The sequence below is a fragment of the Salmo trutta genome, chromosome 14 (assembly GCF_901001165.1).
Source record: "Salmo trutta chromosome 14, fSalTru1.1, whole genome shotgun sequence".
NCBI classification, from domain to species: Eukaryota; Metazoa; Chordata; class Actinopteri; order Salmoniformes; family Salmonidae; genus Salmo; species Salmo trutta.
Genome location: NC_042970.1, coordinates 3896118 through 3920126, shown reverse-complemented (window position 1 = coordinate 3920126; position 24009 = coordinate 3896118). Strand labels below are relative to the sequence as shown.

Here is a 24009-nt window from a genome sequence, read left to right as displayed (position 1 = left end):
TTTTTGGGAGGGTACTCTCCTGACATAATCTAATGTTTTGCTTTCGTTGTAAAGCCGTTTTGAAATCGGACAATGTGGTTAGATAAAGGAGTCTTATCTTTCAAATGGTGTAAAATAGTCATGTGTTTGAGAAATTGAAATTATAGCATTTTTAACGTTTTTCGTATTTCGCGCCAGGCGCTGCCATTGGATATTGGTGAGGCGTTCCGCTAGCGGAACTTAAACACGTCTGTAAAATCACAATGAGGACATCGACCTATCAAGAGAGTTTTCATAAATCATTGGGTAACAGTGCAAGACAAAAATGTCTATCACGCCCTGACCTGAGAGAGCCATTTTTCTCAGGGTGTGACATGGGGTGTGGCATTCTATGTGTTGTAGTTCTATGTTGGTTTTACCTTTGATTGGCCTAGTATGGTTTCCAATCAGAGGCAGTTGTCTATCGTTGTCTCTGATTGGGAATCATACTTAGGCAGCCCTTTTTCCCACAGTCAGTTGTGGGATCTTGTCTTTGTTTGGTTGCATGTATTTTGCACTACGAAGCTTTTCGTTCGTTGTGTTGTTTATTGTTTTTTTGCTGGTTCACCGTTAAAATAAAAGATGATGAACTAAACTCACGCTGCGCCTTGCTCTACCTTGAACGACGAACGTTACAATGTCAGAGTAGTGGTGGCATTAGTTCATGTTTACATTTATAACTTATTAACATGCGTAGGCCTTTCATCATTAAGACCTTTTGGCAATAATGTATGGAGGGTGAAAATCCCCAAAAACATTCCCTTTTACTCAGAGTATTATTTATATCACCTCCCCTGTCTGATATCTTGACTTTCTGTCCTGCCTGCTCCCACTTTCCCTCCCTGGTGCTCGAAGGAGCCAGGCTCCCCAGCCTTACGCTGATTCCATCCTCAGAACGCACTCCTGCTACCCTCGTTACGCGCGTCAGCAATTCATTGCGCTCACCTGGACTCAATCACCTGTGTTTATTTCCTCCCCTATATCTGCCTGTTTCCCAAGCTATGTTCCCTGCTTCAGGATTAATTGTTGTTTGTCATTTTGTTACCTGGTTCTGACGCTGTTCCTGTCCTGTTCGTTGTCTGTTCCACATTAAATGTTCAACTCCCCATACCTGCTTCTCTTCTCCAGGGTCGTTCCTTACACTTTCTCTACGCCACAAAATCTAAAAAGTAGAAATGTCTTGCTTTTGGTCATTAAAATGTACTACAAATGGATAATCCCTGTCAGTTTTTCTTGATTGAACTTTTATGTTCACTAATTCACTGTTTGAGAGAATTAACAGGCAAAATTGACATTTTAATCATGTAGATAATATGGGTGGTGGAACACGTAATAATGCAATTTATTTGGAACCGTTTTCCTGTATGTGGGTGGCAGAAATATTCACACTTCATCATATTGTTGCACTGTGCGCATCCTCTGCATTTATAGCTTCCATTTGGTAGAGGGCGTAAAAAGAGCCTGGCTGATTTTCTTTTGTGGCTGGCAGCTGTCATGGACCAATTTGTTGCATATATTGTGACCTCTCCTATATACAATAAGTGGTGGGTTCTTAAATCCAGCCGGCAACGCTGAGTCCGATGATAAAATATGTCAGTGTTTCTTGACCGCATCTCACACTTTTCGCGAGTTCAAAGTATATGTGGTTGTGAACATTACGGACTGTTCTTTAGTTTTAGTGGGTCTTTTTTGTAGCAGTTCATCTCATGTTTTTCCCAATGCCAAATTAAGAGCTTCATCCACACATTGTCGCGAATAGCCTCTTCTTAGAAACCTAGTGCGCATCTACTTTTTCTAGATAATCCTCTGTGGAGTGGCATATACGACGCAGTCTGAAAAACTGGCTTCTAGGAAGTCCTCTTTTTAATGGCTCAGGGTGGAAGCTGTCCCCCTGTAATAGAGTATTTCTGTCCGTTTCTTTTCGATACAGAGTTGTAAACAGGGTTCCATTTGATTTCTCAATCCACATATCGAGGTAATGAACACGTTGAGTGTCACGTTCAATAGTGAATTTGAGATTGGGGTCAATGTCGTTGAGAAGTGCCATAAAGTCTGACAGCTCTTCTCCCGTTCCTATCCAAGGCGTCAATATATCGATACCATTTCAGGATTTTAATCCCCCCAAAAATGTGGTTTCATTGTTAACAAAATGTTTTTCAAAATGACCCACATAAAGGTTAGCATAGCTCGGAGCGAATGTGGAGCCCATCGATGTTCCATTCGTTTGGAGGTAGTATTCATCATCAAACATAAAAATACATTCAGCCAGCTCTAGAATAAAGTTTATTGGTGAGTAGTGGGTAGTGTTTTTTTTTCTCTCCTATGTTCAGACTAACCTATAATAGGTATTAATCGACGACTGAATTTGCTTTTGGGCTTAAAATGGGTAACAAGGGCCTATCCTAGGCCTGGTAGAGAGAGGACTGTGGGGGAGGAGGCAGACAACATAAGGGCCTTTCCTAGGCCTGGTAGAGAGAGAACAGAGATAAGGGAACCAGGGGTTTGGTTGGTGCTGTGTTGTACACTGTTTCTATTGTGCAATATGTAATGCTTCAGCGATCCCGATTGATTACGGACCTACATTTAGATCAGACTATCTGTAAAGCTTCAGATTGAACACAGAACTAAATTTAGTTCGGACTGTCTGTAAAGCTTCAGATTGAACGCAGAACTAAATTTAGATCGGACAATCTGTAAAGCTTTAACTTCAGAGATCCAGATTGAATTTAGTCTGACCTTCTTTTGCTCTTGGTCATTTTTTTCCCACCAAAAGAAAAACATGGATCGACTCTACTATCCTCCGTCTCAACTCTACCATCCTCCCTCTCAACTCTACCATTCTCCCTCTCAACTCTACTATCCTCCCTCTCAACTCTACCAACCTCCCTCTCAACTCTACCCTCCTCCCTCTCAACTCTACCAACCTCCCTCTCAACTCTACCATCCTCCCTCTCAACTATACCATCCTCCCTCTCAACTCTACCATCCTCCCTCTCAACTCTACCATCCTCCCTCTCAACTCTACCTTATGAGCTGCGAGAGGCTGTTGGAAAGAGACACCGCAATGTTTAGGAACAAACAAACACATTACTGAGGGAATAGCATTGAAGTTGTTGAAATGTGACACGTCAAAATTTTGTTCAACTGTTACTAGCAGCTGCCAATGATAAACTTTCAGTATGTTAGAAGCACATAAGAAGTAAAAAACAGTATGATTTATGTAGAAAACCATTTGAGATGGGTTTTCTCTGGACTCATTGAATGGAATTTATTTGGGTAAAATATTACGCAACAGTATGTACATATTCCGCTGAGGTTTATTGAGCAAACAGCAAAATGCCATTGAAGTGGCACCATCCATTGGCACCACCATTATTCACTTTGTCCCAGAGCCATGAATTATCCTTCAAAACGACATATACCACATCTCCCTCCTCCAGCTGCAGTATGATACCATTAGATCCGTTGTAGGAGCCGTCCTTGTTCATAGCAGAAATAAATGCGATTTGTTCTTTGTTCTTGAACAGCATGGAGTCTGAGCGGCGATTTGATCCTGAATGGTGATAGACGGTAAAGTGATAGACTCCCCCCACTGGCGCTGTGAAGATGCCTGGATGAAAAGAGCACACTATTTAATGTGGGATATTGTTGATCATAAATTAAGAAAAAGAAGAAGACAAAGAAGATATAATAGTTTAATATGAGCACGATGACTTAACCTGTTGCCGGGTTGTAAGCGTTGCCAAGGTTGGTTAACACATTTTCGTAGACAAGGGTTTTGTCAACATTGAAAGGTCCATAGTATCCAGTACCCCCAAAACCAGCTGAGAATGCCACATTTGTTTCTGTGAGAAACAAAATGACATGTGTTACAACTATAGGACTCAGCAGTTGATTATTTCAGTAAGCCCATGTTAAAATAGTGAAGAAAGTATCTACCTGCTTTAGCCTTCAGTGTCTCCACCTGGCGCTCAGCAACTACAAGTCGGTTCTCCATGACTTCAATCTTCCTCTGCATGTTACACATGACAGACTGGCAGTTTTCTTCTTCGTTTTCTGGGGTTGTAACCATAGCCGCAGTCAGGCCGCTACACAGCAACACCAGCAAAGCTACAACACCCTTCATTCTTTACCTGGACTCCAAACGTCTTCAGTTTATTAGTTGCTTACCACTTAGGTGTGAAATTAGGTTTGTGAAAAAAAGGGACCTGCGCAAGGGCACTTAAATAGTTACCAAATTATATAATTACTAGACGTTCTATTTACCGGATAGTCTTATCGAACAAAGTCATTGACCTACGTTTCATGTTGACGTAGGCAGACCTTTACTTTTTGGCCTTGGGGGTACACAGCACAGAAAAAAACTACAATTGTTATAGTGTTAACAAGTCACTACAAACAATGAAACAGGCTTTACGGTCATAATACTGTAGGAAGAAGTCAGACAGAGGAAATGATCACCTATAGCTTGCCATGAAACACAGAGGATGAAGAACAGAATCACAGCCATAAGAAAGAGCAGAAGACCCCTCTCTTTCATTCTTCTCATTATTTTATTTATTTTTAGTAATTACAGTCCTTTCTCTCCACCGTTCCTCTCTTCTTTCCAATATATCTCTGACTCTGGTTTGATCTGGTTTGGTTTGGCACCGTCAATGAACTGAGAAGAGAGACAACAGAGAGCGGAGAGAGGGGGTTTATTTGCTATGTACCGTGTTATGTGTTTTGAGACAACATGTTCGGTGCTGTTGCTCAGTGTTGTCTGTTCGGTGCTGTACTATACAATGCAGAGAAAACCGAGAGCAGAGAACAGAGCACAGAACACGTATTGGGGGTTGCTGTACTGCACAGTGCTGTGTGTTTGGGCTGTACTATCACACTTGCAGAACCAGGAGCTGGATGAGATGACAGCAGAGAGAGAGAGAGAGAGAGAGGAGAGAGACTAACCTGCAGGTAGTCTAGTCTGTCAAGAGACTAACCTACAGGTCGACTAGTCTATCAAGTGACTAACCTGCAGGTTGACTAGTCTATCAAGAGATTAACCTGCAGGTAGACTAGTCTGTCAAAAGACTAACCTGCAGGTAGTCTAGTCTGTCAAATGACTAACCTGCAGGTAGACTAGTCTGTCAAATGACTAACCTGCAGGTAGTCTAGTCTGTCAAATGACTAACCTGCAGGTAGACTAGTTTGTCAAGAGACCAACCTATAAGGTATTTTGGTATTTGGTGTTCATCAGGATCCCCATTAGCTACTGCAAAAGCAGCAGCTACTCTTCCTGGGGTCCACATGAAACATGACATAATTGTCACATCCTGATCTGTTTCACCTGTCTTTGTGCTTGTCTCCACCCCTCTCCAGGTGTCGCACATTTACCCCATTATCCCCAATGTATTTATACCTGTGTTCCCTGTTTGTCTGTTGCCAGTTTGTCTTGTCAAGCCTTCCAGGGGTTTCATTTCCCCTGCTCCTGTTTTTCCTATTCTCCGTTTTCTAGCCCTCCCGGTTCTGATCTATTCAGCCTGCCCCTGATCTCGAGAATCAAATAACCGGTGCCCCCACACATTGACTCTGTACTGGTACCCCCTGTATATAGCCTCCACATTGACTCTGTACCGTAACACCCGGTATATAGCCTCCACATTGACTCTGTATCGGTACCCCCCTGTATATAGCCTCCACATTGACTCTGTACCGGTACCCCTTGTATATAGCCTCCACATTGACTCTGTACCGGTACCCCTTGTATATAGTCTCCACATTGACTCTGTACCGGTACCCCCTGTATATAGCCTCCACATTGACTCTGTACCGGTACCCCCTGTATATAGCCTCCACATTGACTCTGTACCGGTACCCCCTGTATATAGCCTCCACATTGACTCTGTACCGTAACAACCTGTATATAGCCTCCACATTGACTCTGTACCGGTACCCCCTGTATATAGACTCCACATTGACTCTATACCAGTACCCCCTGTATATAGCCTCCACATTGACTCTGTACCGGTACCCCCTGTATATAGCCTCCACATTGACTCTGTACCGGTGCCCCCTGTATATAGTCTCCACATTGACTCGTTACCGGTACCCCCTGTATATAGCCTCCACATTGACTCTGTACCGTAACACCCTGTATATAGCCTCCACATTGACTCTGTACTGGTACCCCCTGTATATAGCCTCCACATTGACTCTGTACCGGTACCCCCTGTATATAGCCTCCACATTGACTCTGTACCGGTACCCCCTGTATATAGCCTCCACATTGACTCTGTATCGGTAACCCACTGTATATAGTCTCGCTACTATTTTACTGCTGCTCTTTAATTATTTGTTACTTTTATCTGTTATTCTTATCTGTATTTTTTTTTAAACTACAATGTTGGTTAGGGGCTCGTAAGTAAGCATTTCACTAAGGTCTACACCTGTTGTATTCCGCACATGTGACTAATACAATTTGATTTGATTAAATACAGTGCAGATGACATTACAATATATATATATAAAATAGCTGTGTCTCTTCTCAGTCCCCGTAATACAGTAAGGTGTACTTTGAGCTTGTTTTTGAAACTATATTTATTGCTAGCTTGAGTTACTTGGGGTTGGCAGAGAGTTCCATTTAGTCATGGCTCTATTTAATACTGTGTTTTTTTCAAGTCTCTGTTCTCGACCTGGGGTCTGTGAAGAGACTTCTGGTTGCATGTCTTGTGTTGTACTGATGTGTGTCTGAACTGTGTGTCAACTGTTTGAACAGACAGTTCAGTACCTTTAACTCATCAATACCTCACATAAAGACCAATAATGATTACTGTCAATCTCTCCTCAACTTTGTAGCTAGGAGAGACTGACATGCATGTAACTGACACTTTTCCTCTGTATTTATCTAAGTGTGATACGTGCTGCTTGGTTCTGGACCAACTGCAATTTACCCATGTCCCTCTTTGCCACACATGACCACACAGCCCTGCAATAGTCCAGGTGTGACAAAACTAGGACCTGAAGGATCTGTCTAGTCGACTGAGATGTCAAGAAGGTAGAGCAACAGCCCTATCATGGACAGACCTCTTCACATTTTAGCAACCATTGAGTATATATGTTTTGACCATAAAAGCTTGCTATCTACAATAATAGAGCTAAACGAGGTTTAGAGTGGAGTGAAGCTTTTTGTTTTTTAAGATATTTAGCTCCAGCCTATTGCTAGTTACCCATTCTAAACCTGAGTGGAGCTCTATGTTTAAGGGAGTCAGTTAGTTATTGTACTGTTGCAGCCAACATGTACACAGACACACAGGCTTTTGTCACGATTGTCGTAATGATTGGACCAAGGCGCAGCGTGAGTAGAGGTTCCACATCTTTATTATAACGTGAAACTTCAGCAAAATACAAAAACAATAAATTATCAAATGAAACGTGAAGACAGTGAAGTGCAAACAGGCACCTACACAAAAACAAGATCCCACAAAACACAGTGGGGAAAATGTCTGCCTAACGCTAAACAGCTGCCTCTGATTGGGAACCATACCAAGCACACAAACATAGAAATACAAAACATAGAGCACTCCCTAGTCACACCCTGACCTACTATACCATAGAGAACCAAGGGCTCTCTATGGTCAGGGTGTGACAGCGTTATTCAAGGTAAGCTGAAGGTCATTAGTAAAAAGAGAAAACAATGGCCCAAACCGGCTGCCTTGCGGGACACCACATTTAACTGAATTTGATTGAGATGCTTCTATTAAAGAAAACCCTCTGTGTTCTGTTAGATAGGTACCTGTCAATAAAACCCTCAATAAAACCCTCTGTATTCTATTAGACAGGTAACTCTCAATAAACAGACAGGTGTAAGGAGTGCGTACTGGCGGCAGAGAAGTCAGACGCAGGAGAACAAAAACTGTGTTCCAAACGGCGTACTTTAATAACAAAAAACTCACCGGAGAAAGAGAACAATCAAATAATGGGTACATAACCCGACGCACACCAGGACAGATATGCACAAGCACTTACAACAAGCAATCACCGACAAGGACATGAGGGGAAACAGAGGGTTAAATACACAACATGTAATTGATGGGATTGGAACCAGGTGTGATGGAAGACAAGACAAAACCAAAGGAAAATTAAAAGAGGATCAGCGATGGCAGGAAGGTCGGTGACTTCGACCGCCAAACGCCGCCCGAACAAGGAGAGGGACCAACTTCGGCAGAAGTCGTGAGAACAGGTAACTCTCAATAAACCTTCTGTGTTATAATAGATAGGTAACTCTCAATAAACCCTCTGTGTTCTATTAGATAGGTAACTCTCAATAAACCCTCTGTGTTATAATAGATAGGTAACTCTCAATAAACCCTCTGTGTTCTATTAGATAGGTAACTCTCAATAAACCCTCTGTGTTATAATAGATAGGTAACTCTCAATAAACCCTCTGTGTTCTATTAGATAGGTAACTCTCAATAAACCCTCTGTGTTATAATAGATAGGTAACTCTCAATAAACCCTCTGTGTTCTATTAGATAGGTAACTCTCAATAAACCCTCTGTGTTATAATAGATAGGTAACTCTCAATAAACCCTCTGTGTTCTATTAGATAGGTAACTCTCAATAAACCCTCTGTGTTATAATAGATAGGTAACTCTCAATAAACCCTCTGTGTTCTATTAGATAGGTAACTCTCAATAAACCCTCTGTGTTCTATTAGATAGGTAACTCTCAATAAACCCTCTGTGTTATAATAGATAGGTAACTCTCAATAAACCCTCTGTGTTCTATTAGATAGGTAACTCTCAATAAACCCTCTGTGTTCTATTAGATCGGTAACTGTCAATCCATAATAAGGCAGAGGATGCAAATTCTAAACACCAACATTTTTTTCAACAATAGGTTATGATCAATGACATCAAAAGCTGTACTGAAGTCTAACAGAACAGCTCCCACAATCTTCTTACTATCAATTTCTTTCAGCCGTTGAGTACCCTTTCCTATAAGCTGATAGTCTGTTGTTCATTTGTTTTGTAGGACATCATTGTAAATAAGAGTTTGTTCTTAAATGAATTACCTAGTTAAATAAAGGTTAAATAAATTCAAAAATGTAAAATGTAATCATTATAATAACTTTTGTATTTGATTATACACACATTTTTCCAAAAGTTTGCTAAGCACTTGTAACAGGCTGATTGGTCGGCTGTTTGAACCATTAAATGGTGCTCTGCTATTCTTTGGTAGTGGAATGAACTCTGAGAGCACACATACTGTCTTCTAGGCTTATATTGAAGATGTGACAAACAGGAGTCACAATGTATTCCGCTACCAACCTCAGCAATTTACCTTCCAGGTTGTCAGTACCGGGTGCTTTGTTCTTTTTACAACTACCTCTTCCCCTACTGTATTTATTTATTTATTTATTTTGCTCCTTTGCACCCCATTATTTATATTTCTACTTTGCACTTTCTTCTACATATCTACCCTTCCAGTGTTTTACTTGCTATATTGTTTTTACTTTGCCACCATGGCCTTTTTTGTCTTTACCTCCCTTGTCTCACCTCATTTGCTCACATTGTATATAGACTTATTTTTTTACTATATTATTGACTGTATGTTTGTTTTACTTCCATGTGTAACTCTGTGTTGTTGTATGTGTCGACCTGCTTTGCTTTATCTTGGCCAGGTCGCAGTTGTAAATGACAACTTGTTCTCAACTTGCCTACCTGGTTAAATAAAGGTGAAATAAAAATAAATAAATAAATAAAAATACTAACCACTTTGTGGAACTCCAATACTACAATGATTGTCTTTCATTCTTTGGTCAGTTCTGCATGACTATGATGTCTCAGCATGAGTTGTTTGTATGTCATGCCTAAGTTTGCTAAACTTGTCAACAAAAAGAGTTATTAAAGTGGTTGGCAATATCAAAGGGTTTTGTTATGAACAAGCCCTCTGCCTCAATGAAGGATGGAGCCGAGTTTGTTTTTGTTATTTACTAGCATTTCATTTAAAGTACTCCAGAGCTTTTTATTATAATTCTTTATAGAATGTATCTTTGTTTCATTGTATAGTTTCTTCTTCTTTTTGTTTAGTTTAGTTACGTGATTTCTGTAATGTACTGTAACGTTTGCCAGTCTGCTGTGTTGTCAGAATAATATGCTATTCCCTTTGCCTCATCCCTCTCAGCAATACAGTTTGTTTCAATTCACCATCTATCCAATGGGGATTTGGCAGTTCTAACAGTCAGTTAGTTCTTGATGGGCCTATCAGTAACCAAAAGAAGCAGTTTATTAAATACTTCCAATGCTGCATCAGGATGTTCCTCATTACACACTTCAGACCAACAAATATTTGTTTTACATCTTTGACATAGGAATCATTGCAAAACCTCTGGTATGATCATTTGTACACCATTTTTAGGTCCAGTCTTAGAAACATCGTTTTTTTTCTGGATCTGGCTGTTATATTATGATCACTACATCTGACGGGTGCTGATACTGCTTTAGAGAAGGTTTCTACACCATTAGATGTGGTCAATACACGTGGATGATTTTAGTTCCTGTTCTGTTTGTAAGTATACCCTGGTAGGTTGACTGAATAACTTGAACCAGATTGCAGGCACTGGTTACCGCTTGGAGCTTCTTTTTGAGTGGACAACTTGATGACAACCAGCTAACATTTAGGTCAGCCAGAAAATATACCTTTCTGTTCATGTAACATATATAACATTATCCAACATTTCACACATACATTGTAATATTGTTGTATGGTGGTATTATACATTTTGTAGTGTAGATCATGTGCATTCGGAAAGTATTTAGACCCCTCCCCTTTTCCACATTTTGTTACATTACAGCCTTATTGAAAAATGGATTGTATTATATTTTGTCATCATCAATCTACACACCATACTCCATAATGACAAAGCGAAAATAGGTTTTTAGATAACAGAAATATCTCATTTACATAAGTATTCAGACCCTTTGCTATGCGACTCGAAATTGAGCTCAGGTGCATCTTGTTTCCATTGAGCATCCTTGAGATGGTTCTACAACTAGATTGGAGTCCACCTGTGGTAAATTCAATTGATTGGACATTATTTGGAAAGGCACACATCTGTCTATATAAGATCCCACAGTTGACAGTGCATGTCAGTGCAATGACCAAGCCATGAGGTCGAAGGAATTGTCTGTAGAGATCCGAGACAGGATTGAGTCGAGCCACAGATCTGGGGAAGGGTACCAAAACACTTCTGCAGCATTGAAGGTCCCCAAGAACACAGTGGCCTCCATCATTCTTAAATGGAAGAAGACTTTTCCTAGAGTTGGCCACCCATCCAAACTGAGCAATCATGAAAGAAGGGCCTTGATCAGGGAGGTGACCAAGAACCCTATTGTCACTCTGACAGACATCTAGAGTTCCACTGTGGAGATGGGATAACCTTCCAGAAGAATAGCCATCTCTACAGCATTCCACCAATCAGGCTGTGCTACTACTTCTGCTGCCTTGCTTCAGACTTTTGGGTGTTGATGGTGCTGCAGTGTTCTTTTTGTTTCTGGCCAGGACGTTGTTCCAGCGTTTTCTGTCTGTCAGTGACGGACGCCAGTAGCTATGGAGCGAACCTTCACACCAATGTCCACTCACTGACATAATCTCCCTCGCTTCTAAACCAACATTGACCAGTTTCTGGACTGTCGTGGTCCTGATACTGTGATTTGTGTATGTAGTTGTTCCCGCTGCCCTGCAGATCTTGGGTAGAAGTACTACCAGATAGTTCACACCCATTGGCTCTGACCAGACCGAGTCCCTGATACACATTCCTCTCCTTGGGTGGAGATAAAATGCAAGGAAGTTCTCTGGGCATTTCGATAGATATTTCTCCAGTGATGCCACCGGGCATAGTTGGTTCCCTGATTGCTCAAACATGAATCGCCTATTGGACTCCCTGCCCCTCTCCCTTCGGGTCGAGATGAATCTTTGTGGCCTCGTTATATGTGAGAGTGTTGTATCAGAGAGAGAGAATGCGTTATTATAATATTGTTTTCCAGTAGCCTAATTACGACTTAGAAATATCCCAAGCAGGCTATGAACAACATACCTTAGGCTGTTCTCGTCTGTTTTTTTACGAGGAATGAGTTGGACTTTTAGATGTCTGTTCCCCTCTTTTCCTCTTTGTCCCAGATGTAACTGGAGGTCGAACCACACTTTCTGGACCAGATCCTTTGGTGTACCGAGATTCAGAGCCTGGGAGTTTTGGAGCTGGGCCATATCCTTATCGGTGATGGGAGGGTGGCTGTTTGTGATATTTTTTCCTTGCCTTCTTAGCTGTTTGATGTTGCCCAGATAAACATGATTCAAGATAGTAAGTTTATTATCCTTCATAAGGCACCAGCTGTGACAGATGTGTGGGTCATTTAGTAACCAGTTGAGCCCACTACAGAGTGCCAGGTAGCTACTTATACTGTACTGCTCGCCCTTCCCATTTCATACATTTCCATAAAACTGTCGGAGAGGATGTTAAACTCTTCCTTAGTGACAGTTTTGAAGTCAAACAACTTTTTTCTTCTCTGCTAGCCAGCCCTCAAAGCAGCGCACAGCCCAGTTTGTATTCTTAACTGTGTTTTATTTGCAGCTTTTCTCTAGGTCATTCAATGCAGTATCCTCCAAATCTGCATGCCTGGGTATTATTGCCATCTCTTTCTCCCGTTCATCCATAGTCAAGTCGCCGAAAAGTAAAAAAAAAAGAAATCCACTCATCCATTTTAGTTTTGGCAACAAAATTTCGATTTCAACTGAAAAAAAAGTGTTGTATGTTGTTATGAAAACCTGCTCAATTTGCTGTCTGTCTCGTTCGGACCCATTCACTTTATATGGGACGATGGAGATCACAATGCAATATTGAAACAATATTGTCTGTCGGAGAGACAGACAACACGGTTTATACAGATCTCTGCGGTTGAAAACCAAATGCTAGTCCAAAAGAAATGGGAGATGATATCTAGATGCTTTTCATAATGGAGATCAAGTTTATTAATTTCCTGGCAGGGTTGATGAGACAGTGGATTGCGCAGTCAGATGGAACAGAGCAAATAGGCATTTCAACATCATGTTAGCCGGTGGTAATTTATGGAATAGACCCATCTGGGTCACTCGTCTTTTCAGTTTAAAGGTTAAATAAATAAAACATTGGATTTGATACAACGGGTGGGTCTAATCCTGAAGGCTGATTGGTTACAACAACGTTCCAGCCGGTGTCTATTCCATAAATTACCACCTGTATCCTCCTATATAATCCACTGAACCAGAATGGGACAACACTCTGGCAATTGCATTTGCACGCTGAAGAAGGTCCTCATACCCAAAACCTTCGTGCAGCAATAAAACATTTTGAAATTTCAGTTTATTCACTGGATGTCACATCCTGACCAGTAAAATGGGGTCATTTGCCATTGTAGTATGGTCAGGGCGTGGCAGGGGGTTGTTTTGTGTGTTTTGGGGTTTTTTGGTTCTAAGGGATTTTGTTCTAGTTTTCATTTTCTATGTTTCGTTTTCCATGTTTGGCCGAGTATGGTTTCCAATCAGAGGCAGGTGTCTTTCGTTGTCTCTGATTAGGAACCATACTTAGGCAGCCTGTTTTCCTTTGGGGTTTTGTGGGTGGTTGTTTTTCTGTTTAGTGTGTTAGGATACCTGACAGAACTGTTTGGCTGTCGTTTGTTTTTGTTTTCTTTGTGAAGTGCTTTTTTCCATTCAAAAATAAAATATGAGCACTCAACACGCTGCGGTCTGTTCACTACGACGGCTGTGGCACTGGAGTGCTGTCCTGTTTTGGTTGAGTGGATTACATAGGAAGATAATTATGAACATTTGAACATCTTGGCCATGTGCTGTTATAATCTCCACCCGGCACAGCCAGAAGAGGAAGAAGGCCACCCCTCATAGCCTGGTTCCTCTCTAGGTTTCTTCCTAGGTTTTGGCCTTTTCTAGGGAGTTTTTCCTAGCCACCGTGCTTCTACACCTGCATTGCTTGCTGTTTGGGGTTTTAGGCTGGGTTTCTGTACAGCACTTTGTGATATCAGCTGATGTAAGAAGGGCTATATAAATACATTTGATTTGATTTGATTTGATAAAGAACCTAATCTAGGTTCATTTAAGGTGGAGTCAAGCACGTTGTTTATCTTTTTCATGAGGAGTAATGTAACCACACTGCGCAGTAGTCATACCTCATCGTCAGACATCGTATGAACTCTAAACATGTTTAGAACAAGTTGTAAAGCTCTACAAATTATATCTGCGGGATTTTAAGTCTTACCAAAGTTTCCTCCTTTTTCCTTTCATGTTTGAGTTGTTTCCCCTCAGTACAGCACTTTATGGATAGACAGCTAGAGGACAGAATACACAGAGGAGTGGAGAGCTCTCTAATGGCTGAAGGCAGAACATTCCTCCAGCACTCAGCCTATTCACTGTGTGTGTGTGTGTGTGTGTGTGTGTGTTTTTTTTCTGTCTGTGTGTGTGTGTGTGTGTGTGTGTGTGTGTGTGTATTCCGAGTACTTTATCCTCCGGACCAGAGATAATTATCTATCTCTGTGTGACCCTCTACAGGAATCATAACACACACTAGACACACACACACGCAGCTCTCGATTCATTCTCGCTGTTTTCTGCACCCAGAAAAACAGTAGTCAAGCGCTTTATGATAAATTATTTACTGCTGTTACACCATCAATATATGTGCACTCTCAGCCACCAGGGAAAAATCCATTCCCTTTTTTCCCCCTTTTCAAAAAGAGACCAACCAATAGAAAAGAACATAACATGAACATTCCATATTTAATATTGTTTACACCACCTAGAAAATACCTTGTGTAGCACAGCAGTAAACCTGGGCACCTCTGCCTCACGATAACATGAACAGTCCATATTTAATATTGCTTGCGCAACCTAGAAATCACCTGGGAGTATAGCCTAAACCTGGGCACCGCTTACTCACTACAACACACTTGAAACACACCACACACACCAACCATATACACACACACACACACACACACACACACACACACACACATACACACACACACACACACACACATACACACACACACACACACACACACACACACACATACACACTCGAAACACACCACACACACACACACACTTATATGATAACGCAAACAGACACCATTTAAGATAACTCATAATTATGTCAATCTGAAAATGCGTTTATAAGTGTCAATAAGCAGACCTTTGATCCTAACCATATAGTATCCCATCATTCAACATCCCTGACCCCCCCCCCTCTATGGACACTACACGGATATGGTGCAGAGAATGAATAGAAGGTACAGAAATCAGTGCAGTGCGATAGCTCGTCTGACAGAATTGGCAAAAGCTTTAAATTTGCGTTTTCTCTCGTTAATCAGTTAATTTACCAAAACCCTTTGAATACTAGCCTGGTTTAAAGCGAACTTGTCATTCAGTGTGATTTAACCAACATTGTAGAATACAGTAACTGTGAGATAGTAATTTTCAGTCTGAAAGCACCGGACTGTCTCGTATCAGACTTCTGAAAGATACCTGTCAGAGGCTGCGTTTACAAAAGGCAGCCACAATTCTGATATTTTGCCCAATTATTGGCAAAAGATCCAATCTTATATTGGTCAAAAGACAAAACAGTGGCAAAATATCATAATTGGGCTGCCTGTTTAAACGCAGCCAGAGGACTTCTGAAAGACACCTGCCAGAGGAGATAGATGTTCAGGTGTTCACAATGGATCATGACAAACAATTAGGCAAATGTGACAAATAGACAGGACATTAATCTAGAGGGGAAAGACGAGGTGCTGGCTAGCGGAGAAGAACACTTGGAAAATATAAAGAGAGCCGTAAACTCAAAGAGCTCAGATGCAATTATTTAATAATCAACGTTTTGACAGACAAGCTGTCTTCATCAGGGAATGTCCAATCTTCTGACTGCATTTACATTTTAGTAGACACTCTTAACCAGAGCTACTTACAGTAGTGACTGCACACATTTCATACATTTCAATTCCTTTCATACATTTTTTTTTTTCACCCCGGTACTGGCCCCCCTTGGGAATCGAACCCACAACCCTGGCGTTGCAAACACCCTTGCAAACACCATGCTCTACCAACTGAGCCACAGGGAGGCCGGTACAGTGTATATATGGTACTGTGTATAGAGCTACTTACATATATATATATATATATATATATATATATACACTGCTCAAAAAAATAAAGGGAACACTTAAACAACACAATGTAACTCAATGCAAGTCAATCACACTTCTGTGAAATCAAACTGTCCACTTAGGAAGCAACACTGATTGACAATAAATTTCACATGCTGTTGTGCAAATGGAAATCATAGGCAATTAGCAAGACACCCCCAATAAAGGAGTGGTTCTGCAGGTAGTGACCACAGACCACTTCTCAGTTCCTATGCTTACTGGCTGATATTTTGGTCACTTTTGAATGCTGGCGGTGCTTTCACTCTAGTGGTAGCATGAGACGGAGTCTACAACCCACACAAGTAGTGCAGCTCATCCAGGATGGCACATCAATGCGAGCTGTGGCAAGAAGGTTTGCTGTGTCTGTCAGCGTAGTGTCCAGAGCATGGAGGCGCTACCAGGAGACAGGCCAGTACATCAGGAGACATGGAGGAGGCCGTAGGAGGGCAACAACCCAGCAGCAGGACCGCTACCTTTGTGCAAGGAGGAGCAGGAGGAGCACTGCCAGAGCCCTGCAAAATGACCTCCAGCAGGCCACAAATGTGCATGTGTCTGCTCAAATGGTCAGAAACAGACTCCATGAGGGTGGTATGAGGGCCCGACGTCCACAGTTGTGGGTTGTGCTTACAGCCCAACACCGTGCAGGACGTTTGGCATTTGCCAGAGAACACCAAGATTGGCAAATTCGCCACTGGCGCCCTGTGCTCTTCACAGATGAAAGCAGGTTCACACTGAGCACATGTGACAGACGTGACAGAGTCTGGAGACGCTGTGGAGAACATTCTGTTGCCTGCAACATCCTCCAGCATGACCGGTTTGGCGGTGGGTCAGTCATGGTGTTGGGTGGCATTTCTTTGGGGGGGCCGCACAGCCCTCCATGTGCTCGCCAGAGGTAGCCTGACTGCCATTAGGTACCGAGATCAGAACCTCAGACCCCTTGTGAGACCATATGCTGGTGCGGTTGGCCATGGGTTCCTCCTAATGCAAGACAATGCTAGACCTCATGGGGCTGGAGTGTGTCAGCAGTTCCTGCAAGAGGAAGGCATTGATGCTATGGACTGGCCCCCCCGTTCCCCAGACCTGAATCCAATTGAGCACATCTGGGACATCATGTCTCGCTCCATCCACCAACGCTACGTTGCACCACAGACTGTCCAGGAGTTGGCGGATGCTTTAGTCCAGGTCTGGGAGGAGATCCCTCAGGAGACCATCCGCCACCTCATCAGGAGCATGCCCAGGCATTGTAGGGAGGTCATACAGGCACGTGGAGGCCACACACACTACTGAGCCTCATTTTGACTTGTTTTAAGGACATTACATCAATAGTGTGGTTTTCCACTTAAATTTTGAGTGTGACTCCAAATCCAGACCTCCATGGGTTGATAAATTGGATTTCCATTGATTATTCTTGTGTGATTTTGTTGTCAGCACATTCAACTATGTAAAGAAAAAATAATTTCATAAGATTATTTCATTCATTCAGATCTAGGATGTGTTATTTTAGTGTTCCCTTTATTTTTTTGAGCAGTGTATATATATATTTACACACAGTCCCATATATACACAGTACCATATACACACAGTTGAGTCGGAAGTTTACATACACCTTAGCCAAATACATTTAAACTCAGTTTTTCAAAATAACTGACATTTAATCCTAGTAAAAATTCCCTGTCTTAGGTCAGTTAGGATCACCACTTTATGTAATAGTGGAGAGAATGATTTATTTCAGCTTTTATTTCTTTCATCACGTTCCGAGTGGGGCAGAAGTTTACATACACTCAATTAGCATTTGGTAGCATTGCCTTTAAAAATGTTTACTTGGGTGAAACATTTCGAGTAGCCTTCCACAAGCTTCCCACAATAAGTTGGGTGAATTTTGGCACATTCCTCCTGAGAGAGCTGGTGTGACTGAGTCAGGTTTGTTGGCCTCCTCAGTTCTGCCCACAAAGTTTCTATAGGATTGAGGACAGGGCTTTGTGATGGCCACTCCAATACCTTGACTTTGTTGTCCTTAAGCCGTTTTGCCACAACTTTGGAAGTATGCTTGGGGTCATTGTCTATTTGGAAGACCCATTTGCGACCAAGCTTTAACTTCCTGAGATGTTGCTTCAATATATCCACATAATTTTCCCTCCTCATGATGTCAGCACCCACACAAGATGATGCTGCCACCCCCGTGCTTCACAGTTGGGATGGTGTTCTTCGGCTTGCAAGCCTCCCCCTTTTTCCTCCAAGCATAACGATGGTCATTATGGCCAAACAGTTCTATTTTTGTTTCATCAGACCAGAGGACATATCCCCAAAAAGTATGATCTTTGTCCCCATGTGCAGTTGGAAATCGTAGTCTGGCTTTCTTATGGCGGTTTTGGAGCAGCAGCTTCTTCCTTGCTGAGTGGCCTTTCAGGTTATGTCAATATAGGACTCGTTTTACTGTGGATATAGATACTTTTGTACCTGTTTCCTCCAGCATCTTCACAAGGTCCTTTGGGATTGATTTGCACTTCTCTCACCAAAGTACGTTCATCACCAGGAGACAGAACGTATCTCCTTCCTGAGCGGTATGACGGCTGCATGGTCCCATGGTGTTTATACTTGCGCACTATTGGTTGTGCAGATGAACGTGGTACCTTCAGGCGTTTGGAAATTGCTCACAAGGATGAACCAGACTTGTGGAGGTCTAAAATTGTTTTTCTAAGGTCTTGGCTAATTTCTTTTGATTTTCCCATGATGTCAAGCAAAGAGGCACTGAGTTTGAAGGTAGGCCTTGAAATACATCCACAGGTACACCTCCAATTGACTCAAATGATGTCAGTTAGCCTATCAGAAGCTTCAAAAGCCATGACAATATTTTCTGGATTTTTCCAGAAGTCAACTTAGTGTATGTAAATTTCTGACCCACTGGAATTGTGATACAGTGAATTATAAGTGAAATAATCCGTCTGTAAACAACTGTTGGAAAAATGAATTGTGTCCTGCACAAAGTAGATGTCCTAACCGACTTGCCAAAACTATAGTTTGTTAACAATACATTTGTGGAGTGGTTTAAAAACGAGTGCATGTAAACTTCCGACTTCAACTGTAGATTGGAGCGGTGTAGAAGCTCTTCCTCCATGGAGGAACCAAGGCAGTGGAGGCGCTCTGCCTCCATGGAGGAACCAAGGCAGTGGAGGCGCTCTGCCTCCTTGGAGGAAGCAAGGCAGTGGAGATGCTCTGCCTCCTTGGAGGAGTAAGGCAGTGGAGACGCTCTGCCTCCGTGGAGGAAGCAAGGCAGTGGAGACGCTCTGCCTCCGTGGAGGAACCAAGGTAGTGGAGATGCTCTGCCTCCTTGGAGGAAGCAAGGCAGTGGAGATGCTCTGCCTCCTTGGAGGAGTAAGACAGTGGAGACGCTCTGCCTCCTTGGAGGAAGCAAGGCAGTGGAGACGCTCTGCCTCCATGGAGGAGTAAGGCAGTGGAGACGCTCTGCCTCCTTGGAGGAACCAAGGCAGTGGAGATGCTCTGCCTCCTTGGAGGTAGCAAGGCAGTGGAGACGCTCTGCCTCCTTGGAGGAGTAAGGCAGTGGAGACGCTCTGCCTCCTTGGAGGAACCAAGGCAGTGGAGACGCTCTGCCTCCTTGGAGGAAGCAAAGCAGTGGAGACGCTCTGCCTCCATGGAGGAAGCAAGGCAGTGGAGATGCTCTGCCTCCTTGGAGGAAGCAAGGCAGTGGAGACGCTCTGCCTCCTTGGAGGATGCAAGGCAGTGGAGATGCTCTGCATCCTTGGAGGAACCAAGGCAGTGGAGACGCTCTGCTTCCTTGGAGGAAGCAAGGCAGTGGAGACGCTCTGCCTCCTTGGAGGAAGCAAGGCAGTGGAGACGCTCTGCCTCCTTGGAGGAAGCAAGGCACTGGAGACGCTCTGCCTCCATGGAGGAAGCAAGGCAGTGGAGACGCTCTGCATCCTTGGAGGAACCAAGACAGTGGAGACGCTCTGCCTCCTTGAAGGAAGCAAGGCAGTGGAGACGCTCTGCCTCCTTGGAGGAAGCAAGGCAGTGGAGACGCTCTGCTCTGCCTCCTTGGAGGAAGCAAGGCAGTGGAGACGCTCTGCTCTGCCTCCTTGGAGGAACCAAGGCAGTGGAGACGCTCTGCTCTGCCTCCATGGAGGAAGCAAGGCAGTGGAGACGCTCTGCCTCCTTGGAGGAAGCAAGGCAGTGGAGATGCTCTGCCTCCTTGGAGGAACCAAGGCAGTGGAGATGCTCTGCTTTGCTTCCTTGGAGGAACCAAGGCAGTGGGTGAAAAGCCAAGAAATTATAAACCCAGATTTTTAGGCACAAAAATGGGATTAGGTTGTAAAACAACCTTGGATAACCCAAGGGAAAAATTTTAGACACAAGTGATGAACTCACAGCGCCGCTTGGTATGCGGATGCAATGGATAATAGTGAAATGGACCAAGCATAACAGACAAATCCCAGGATGACCCAAGTTGTATATATAAAGATCCAGTCCATTTAAAAAATTGGAGACCTCTTACACTTCAGTGTTGTGATGCAAAAATCATAGCAAAATGCTTGGCGCATGAAATTAAAAAAGTATTGTCAGATATTATTCATCCTAATCAGACAGGTTTTTTACATGGATGATACATTGGAGATAATATAAGATATATAAGTACTGGAAACAATAGAATTCTATGAAATATCGGGGACACCAGGCCTGGTTTTCATAGCTGATTTTGAAAAGGCTTTTGACAAACTACGACTGGAGTTTATATATAAATGCCTATAATATTTCAAACTTGGGGAATCTCTTATAAAATGAGTTAAAGTTATGTATAGTAACCCTAGGTGTAAAATAGTAAATAATGGCTACATCTCAGCAAGTTTTAAACTATCTAGAAGAGTGAAACAAGGTTGTCCACTATCGGCATATCTATTTATTATTGCCATCGAAATGTTAGAATTTAAAATTAGATCAAACAAAAATATTAAGGCATTAGAAATCCATGCCTTCAAAAACTAAGGTGTCATTGCACGCTGATGATTCATGTTTTCTTTTGAAACCACAATTAGAATCTCTCCACGGCCTCATAGAGGATCTAGATACTTTTTCTATCCTCTCTGGATTAAAACCAAATTATGATAAGTGTACTATATTATGTATTGGATCCCAAAAAATGCAAATTTTACACTACCGTGTAGTTTACCAATTACATGGTGTGGAAGGACCACCAGAGGGCAGGCTGGGCTCACGGATAGTAGCCCAACAAGGCATGTGAGACAAGGTAACCAGAGTCAATTAAGCACAGCTGACGGTACTAATGAGATATTCTCTTTCCCCTACAAGAGAGAGGATGGAACCAGCAAGAAAGGGGAGTTAGTACCGTCAGCTGTGCTTAATTGACTCTGGTTACCTTGTCTCACATGCCTTGTTGGGCTACTATCCGTGAGCCCAGCCTGCCCTCTGGTGGTCCTTCCACATATTTTTTTTTTTTTTTTAGGTTTTCTTGATTCAACACAGTTCTTTATTGAGGGATTTCTGACAATACAAACACTCCAACACAGTCAATGAGAATCTCCAAAGGAACAACATACATCTTCTTTAGATGACACAGGATCACATTACGATTATCTTCAAACTATAACAACAATCACATATTCGTCACCGTCTTAATGGCTCTTCTTGGATAGCACCTCTCTCTCCGTAGCCATTCTCCAAAGATAGTTTATCTTCTCCCCTTTCTTGCTGGTTCCATCCTCTCTCTTGTAGGGGAAAGAGAATATCTCATTAGTACCGTCAGCTGTGCTTAATTGACTCTGGTTACCTTGTCTCACATGCCTTGTTGGGCTACTATCCGTGAGCCCAGCCTGCCCTCTGGTGGTCCTTCCACAATGGTCTGACGGAGATGTGGACATACTCAGTGTACAAAACCCAAAAGAATGAAACGATCTCACTAAAATACATTTTTATAGAAAGTTAGCAAAAATAGATAAGATCTTGCTACCATGGAAAGGAAAATACCTGTCTATTTGTGGAAAAATCTCCCTGATTAACTCTTTAGTCATATCACAGTTTACCTATTTGCTTATGGTTTTGCCTACACCTAGTGACCTGCTTATTAAATTATATGAACAAAAAAATATTTAAAATAAAAATATTATTTTTGCTCCTCCCTTCCTAAAGGCAGAAACTCAAACAGGTTGTACCCGTGATAAGGACTATTCAACGCTGGTCTGAACAATCGGAATCCACGCTTCAAGATTGCTTTGATAACGCGGACTGGGACATGTTCCGGGTAGCCTCAGAGAATAATATTGATTTATACGCTGATTCAGTGAGTGAGTTTATAAAAACGTGCATAGGAGATGTTGTACCCACTGTGACTAATAAAACCTACCTTAACTAGAAACCATGGAAAGATGGCGGCATTCAAGCAAAACTGGAAGCACTAACCCACCACATTTAACCATGGAAAGGTGACTGGGGATATGGCCGAATACAAACAGTGTAGTTATTCTCCACAATGAAATCAAACAAGCGAAACGTCAGTATAGAGACAAAGTGGAGTCGCAATTCAACGGCTCAGACACAAGACGTATGTGGCAAGGTCTACAAACAATCACGGACTACAAAAATACCTTCTTTGTCAGCTTTGAGGATAATATAGTGCCACCGACACGCGCTACCAAGAACTGTGGGCTCTCCTTCTCCGTGGCCGACGTGAGCAAGGCTGCCGGCCCAGACGGCATCCCTAGCCAAATCCTCAGAGGGCTGGTGTGATTAGGAACATATTCAATCTCTCCCTATCCCAGTCCGCTGTCCCCACATGCTTGAAGATGGCCACCATTGTTCCTGTTCCCAAGAAGGCAAAGGTAACTGAACTAAATACCTATCGCCCCGTAGCACTCACTTCTATCATCATGAAGTGCTTTGAGAGACTAGTCAAGGATCATATCACCTCCACCCTACTTGTCACCCTAGACGCACTTCAATTTGCGTACCGCCCCGATAGGTCCACAGACGATGCAATTGCCATCACACTGCACAGTGCCCTATCAAATTTGGACAAGAGGAATACCTATGTAAGAATGCTGTTCATTGACTACAGCTCAGTATTCAACACCATAGTACCCTCCAAGCTCATCGTGAAGCTTGAGGCCATTGGTCTCAGCCCCGCCCTGTGCAATTGGGTCCTGGACTTCATGACGGGCCGCTGCCAGGTGGTGAAGGAAGGAAACAACATCTCCACTTCGCTGATCCTCAACACTGGGGCCCCACAAGGGTGTGTGCCCAGCCTCCTCCTGTACTTCCTGCTCACCCATGACTGCGTGGCCATGCACTCAATCATCAAGTTTGCAGACGACACAATGGTAGCCATGATCACCAACAACGACAAGACAGCGTATAGGGAGGAGGTGAGAGCACTCGGAGTTTGGTGTCAGAAAAAACAACCTCTCACTCAACGCCATCAAAACAAAGGAGATGATCGTGGACTTAAGGAAAAAGCAGAGGGAGCATCCCCCTACCCGCATCGAAGGGACAGCAGTGGAGAAGGTGGAAAGTTTTAAGTTCCTCGGCGTTCACATCACAGATAAACTGAAATGATCCACCCACGCAGACAGTGTGGTGAAGAAGGTGCAACAGCACCTCTTGAACCTCAGGTGACAGGCCACATTTCTTCAGCCTCCTAAAACCCTCACAAACTTTTACAGATGCACAATTGAGAGCATCCTTTCGGGCTGCATCAGTGCCTAGTATGGCAACTGCTCCGCCCATAACTGCAGGG

At 42.8% G+C, this 24009-nt stretch overlaps 1 protein-coding gene across 1 annotated transcript; it reads right to left on the bottom strand.

Annotated features, from left to right (window-relative positions):
* Positions 1–3313: 3313 nt before the first annotated feature.
* On the bottom strand, positions 3314–4225 carry LOC115207271 (complement C1q-like protein 2). Its single transcript, XM_029774251.1, has 3 exons — positions 3958–4225; positions 3738–3863; positions 3314–3628 (listed from the first exon to the last, which is right to left on the bottom strand). Exons 1-3 carry the CDS (start codon positions 4142–4144, stop codon positions 3336–3338), a joined length of 606 nt encoding a protein of 201 aa, XP_029630111.1. The 5' UTR covers positions 4145–4225; the 3' UTR covers positions 3314–3335.
* Positions 4226–24009: the final 19784 nt, after the last annotated feature.

What these genes read in the sequence shown, in the direction of transcription:
- LOC115207271 (XM_029774251.1), bottom strand. Translation starts at nt 4,144, where the DNA reads ATGAAGGGTGTTGTAGCTTTGCTGGTGTTGCTGTGTAGCGGCCTGACT. An exon ending in GACACTGAAGGCTAAAGCAG is followed by an intron (nt 3,864 to 3,957) that starts GTAGATACTTTC and finishes TGTTTCTCACAG; the next exon opens with AAACAAATGTGGCATTCTCA. An exon ending in CGCTTACAACCCGGCAACAG is followed by an intron (nt 3,629 to 3,737) that starts GTTAAGTCATCG and finishes CTTTTCATCCAG; the next exon opens with GCATCTTCACAGCGCCAGTG.